At 43.8% G+C, this 4,364-nt stretch overlaps 1 protein-coding gene across 1 annotated transcript in view; it reads left to right on the forward strand.

Annotated features, from left to right (window-relative positions):
• HTR2A (5-hydroxytryptamine (serotonin) receptor 2A, G protein-coupled) overlaps positions 1–3,954 on the forward strand; it is a 25,398-nt gene extending 21,444 nt beyond the window's left edge. The window contains exon 3 of the mRNA XM_009322821.1: positions 3,089–3,954. Coding sequence (XP_009321096.1) covers positions 3,089–3,888 — 800 coding nt within the window. The 3' untranslated portion in view covers positions 3,889–3,954. The remainder of the gene's footprint in view (positions 1–3,088) is intronic.
• Positions 3,955–4,364: the final 410 nt, after the last annotated feature.

The raw sequence follows: 4,364 nt of genomic DNA on the forward strand, positions 1-4,364 counted from the left end.
CAATATCATTTGTGGGATCCCCTGCATCAGCTGAACTGGGGTGTACACAAAAAGCTGGTTACAGCTGTCAATGTTCTCTGCTACCAAACTGTGGTACCTCTGGTATTTTCAAACGATATACAGGCCAGTTACCTGTGGCTGTAGGGGGAAGATGCCTTGAATGGTCATTCAGAAAAACTTACATGACTAGCAGTGCCTGCTACAGCTCTGCTGTGAACAGCACTTTTGCATTTGTTAAAGGAATGACAAGGAAATGTGGAAACTCCAGCTACAAGCTGAAGCTCATTTCCATTTTTTAAAGCCAGGAATCTGGATTTAGACGCCAGTCTCCAGAAGCTACTAACAACAAAACAAAGCAGGTGGGGAATTGCTGCCCTTGTATTTCGGATGAGGAGTTGTAACTGACTTTGGCCTTTTACTTGAAAAAGCTTGCAATTACGCTAACATTTTCCCCTTTCTATTGCTGCTGCCTCTCCTCCCATGCCTCCTGATGCAGCTGAACCATGAGGTCTGTAGTAATGAAAGGCATCTTTTTACTCTGTCAATACCATTGTTTATTTTATCTCTGCAGCTCACACTAGGTCTTTGAATGAAATGAAAAAACAGCCCTGCTGTTATCAGTACAGGGCAGAACCGGACGGGACACTTGTGGTATTGCTCTGACTAGTGCTGTGTCTTCATGCAGCTGAAGTTTAATGCTGGGAGGCGCTGGGTGCCTTCAGTATCCCTTCAACTCATCCAAAAAAGAAAAGGAATTTCAAAGCATTCCCCATTTCCCTGGAGGTGTTCGGCACCCCAGATTACTCAGCCGTGGCTGGGCAATGTGGGTCCTGCAGGTGACCTCTCCCTCCATGCCATCAGTCGGACTGACTCGGATCTTTTTAGGCAGCAGCTTTTCTGGAGTCACTGAAGATTTCCATCAGCTTGACCCAGGAGCTGCCACACACTGCATGAGTTTGCACCTCACCCACTGGCTTCTCATAGCCCAAGTTCAAGCATTTAGGGCTTGTGCAGCAGAAACAGAAAGGGCAATACCGCTGGCTCTCCACCAGCTTCTGCCCTGGGCAGATAAGAACAGCACTTTTGTAAATTGGCCCAAGGCATTGCCATGACTCAGTTCAAAGCTGTGCAGATAAAATAAGCTACAGTGCTGTTAGAAAAATAAAGAACAGTGGTGTTAGAAAAATAAAGAGCTTTGTAGAAGCTCCAGAAGCACCAAAAGAATGGAACGTTTGAAGAAAATAATACTCTAATATTATTATCACTGTTGTTATTATTGTTTTGAACTGTGCCTGGACTCCACAGCCTCCCTCTAGGACTGGAGTTGTTATGCTGGGCACTGGAAATGTGTGAAATGAAGAGACAGCCTGTGCTTTTAAAGGGCTCCCAGTCTAAGCACCAGAGGGGGAAGAAGGGAAAAGAAGGGAGGTAGAGGGAGGTACCATTGAAATGCTGATGTTGAGAGGATGAGTTTCAGGACTCATCTGTGAACGAGTAAGGACATTCTTGGGCACATGGTGGCCAAGGTAGGGCACAGCATCATCCTCACATCATAAGAAATTCTTCTCTAATTAATTTTTTTTTCCTCAGAAGCCAAATACAGTGTCTGGGATTTCTGTTCAAAGATGCAAAGGGGACTGAAGCTCCTAGAGTATGCTAACTTTCCACAGGAGTCAAACTCCTAGCTGCTTTTATGCAAACAGGGCTGCATTATCACTCCCTGCTTCACAACTCCACTTTTGCTGTCTTCACAGCACATCATCCCTTTTGCTGTCTGAACATTGCCTCTCTTGGAGAGAAAGCATCCATTTGCGGAGAGGGGAGGAGACAAATACTGAAAAAAAACCAAAATCAACAACCAAAGAAACAGCAGCTGTTTGATTTTGCTCAGACACCAGCAGCATTTGCAGAAGTCCCTGAGGAAATGGCTGAGTGGGCTTGAATCAGATGGAGCAGTCCTAGGAGAATGGACTTCATCACCTGGCCTTGCTGTTCACGACAGGGCAAGGATGTAGTGGATGCTCCAAGGGAAGACAAGGTTTGCATGGCTGCCATTGCCTTCAGGGTTGTTCTTTGAGAGGGCAGCCTGTAGCTGTTGGCAGTACTGTAAAGGGACCTTCGCAGTCCTGCAGGGTGAACCACATCTCAGGCTGTCTCATATTGGTGTCTCTCGGTGCTTAATTTGTCCCTATTGTTCCTCCAGCCGTTGCTATGGAAAGTTTTTTAGCATTTAGACTGTTGACTGTATGGAGATTACAGGGAGAAAAGAAAAAGACCCAATGAAAGACTACTCTCAGACCTACGACAAAAATTCATCTTTCCTCCTAAAATCAGTATTTCACAACCTAGTCAGAAACCAGTACCCAGAACACTTTTAATCCTCTTACAAAAAACAGCCCAAGACCACTCTTGATCCACCCCAGAAAAAGACATGGTATCACCTTGATCATAGTTGATAAAAGCCTCTGCCAAGGTAGCAGGAACCAAGGAGCAAGTCTGGAGATCACTACAGGGGGCCCAAGATCCAAGAACATAAGGAGTTACGCTTTTGGTGCTACCAGGTGTCATGGGACAGTTGGATGGAAGCAAATGTGCTCTACCTGTAGCTGAGGTTTTTTGAAGGAGAGGGGGAATTCAGATTAGAGCAACTGCAAAATCCTATGTAACGCCAGTGCTGCTCTTCCCCTGCCCTTCTTTGCTGGGAGCCTGTAAAGGTGATGGCAGCACAAATGCCAGAGCCTGGCAGACCACAGCTTAGTTCAGGAAACTCAACTTCTGCAAGACCAATGTTTCACACAGCACCCTTTCTTAGTGTGGCCCCAGTAAAATGTCACAACAGGGTTAGCATCGTGCTGCTGCTGAAACATGAGACGCAATATTTTTCCTTCCCCTGTATAAATTTAGTTTGCTTTAGGATGTCTATCAATTGTGGCTCTATCTGTTAGTGTTCATTTGTGTCCTATAACCATTAATTCTTTGAGAAATATCTGCTTATAGCTGAGACTGTTTTGTTTATTTTTTCTTGGAGATTGGAAATGGTGTTTTTTATTATTGTGTTTAACCTCTTCTATCTCTAATCCACCTTCAGGTATCTCCATGCCTATACCTGTCTTTGGACTACAAGATGACTCCAAAGTGTTTAAGAAAGGCAGCTGCTTTCTTGTGGATGCCAATTTTGTCCTAGTAGGCTCTTTTGTGTCATTCTTCATCCCTCTAACCATCATGGTGGTCACCTACTTTTTAACTATCAAGTCACTGCAGAAGGAAGCTATGCTATGCGTGAATGACATTGGCCCAAAGACCAAGTTTGCTTCATTTAGCTTCCTCCCTCAGAGTTCCCTGTCCTCAGAGAAACTCTTTCAGCGCTCTTTGAACAGAGACGTGGGGACTTCTGGGAGGAGAACCATGCAATCCATCAGCAACGAGCAGAAGGCTTCCAAGGTTCTTGGCATTGTCTTCTTTCTGTTTGTTGTGATGTGGTGCCCATTTTTCATCACCAATGTGATGGCCGTAATTTGCAACGAGTCATGCAATCAAGAAGTCATCGAAGTACTAGTTAACGTATTTGTTTGGATTGGCTACCTTTCTTCGGCTGTCAACCCACTCGTATATACGTTGTTCAATAAAACCTACCGCTCAGCTTTCTCTCGTTACATTCAGTGTCGCTACAAGGAGGAGAAGAAACCTTTCCAGCTGATTTTAGTGAACACTATCCCAGCACTTGCATATAATTCCAGCCAGCTCCAGCTAGCACAAATGAACAGTTTGAAAAAAGAGGCAAAAATGATGGCTAAGGATTATTCGATGGTCACGATAGGAATACATCATTTGGATGGTACCTCCAAGGGAAGTATCAGCCCAGTGAATGAAAAGGTTAGCAGTGTGTGACGGTCGGCAGCTGCCATGACAACCACCGTGTATACGCTGAAAATTTCACCTGGCTGTGAGAAGCTCTGATAGCTTAGGAAAATCAGCCCTGTTCAAGAGACCCTCCAATAACATCACACACATCTCATATTATCCTGTGGGTGAAAAGCAGGGTTGAAATGGTATCAAATGTGCAATTTTTTTTCATACAGTACTTTGGCTGTTTTAAGCACAGGCTTTATTAAACTTATTTTTTTAATATTCTAAAGGATATATTTCTTAAAGGGACAAAAAAGCAATTTCTGGTATTATAACATGGGCTGTGAAGAAACCTACACATTTCTTTTCTCTTTGCAAATGAAAGCTAAGCTGTCCTGTGATGTCCTCGCAGACTAGGCTCCAGCTAGTTTGTCTTGCTACAATGGAATTATGTTATCATTAACTGAATGAGCACTTTACAAAATTTTAAATAAAACAATGGTTAATTTGCTAGTCTT

Source organism: Pygoscelis adeliae, unplaced genomic scaffold (genome assembly GCF_000699105.1).
Source record: "Pygoscelis adeliae isolate BGI_AS28 unplaced genomic scaffold, ASM69910v1 Scaffold74, whole genome shotgun sequence".
Taxonomy (NCBI): domain Eukaryota; kingdom Metazoa; phylum Chordata; class Aves; order Sphenisciformes; family Spheniscidae; genus Pygoscelis; species Pygoscelis adeliae.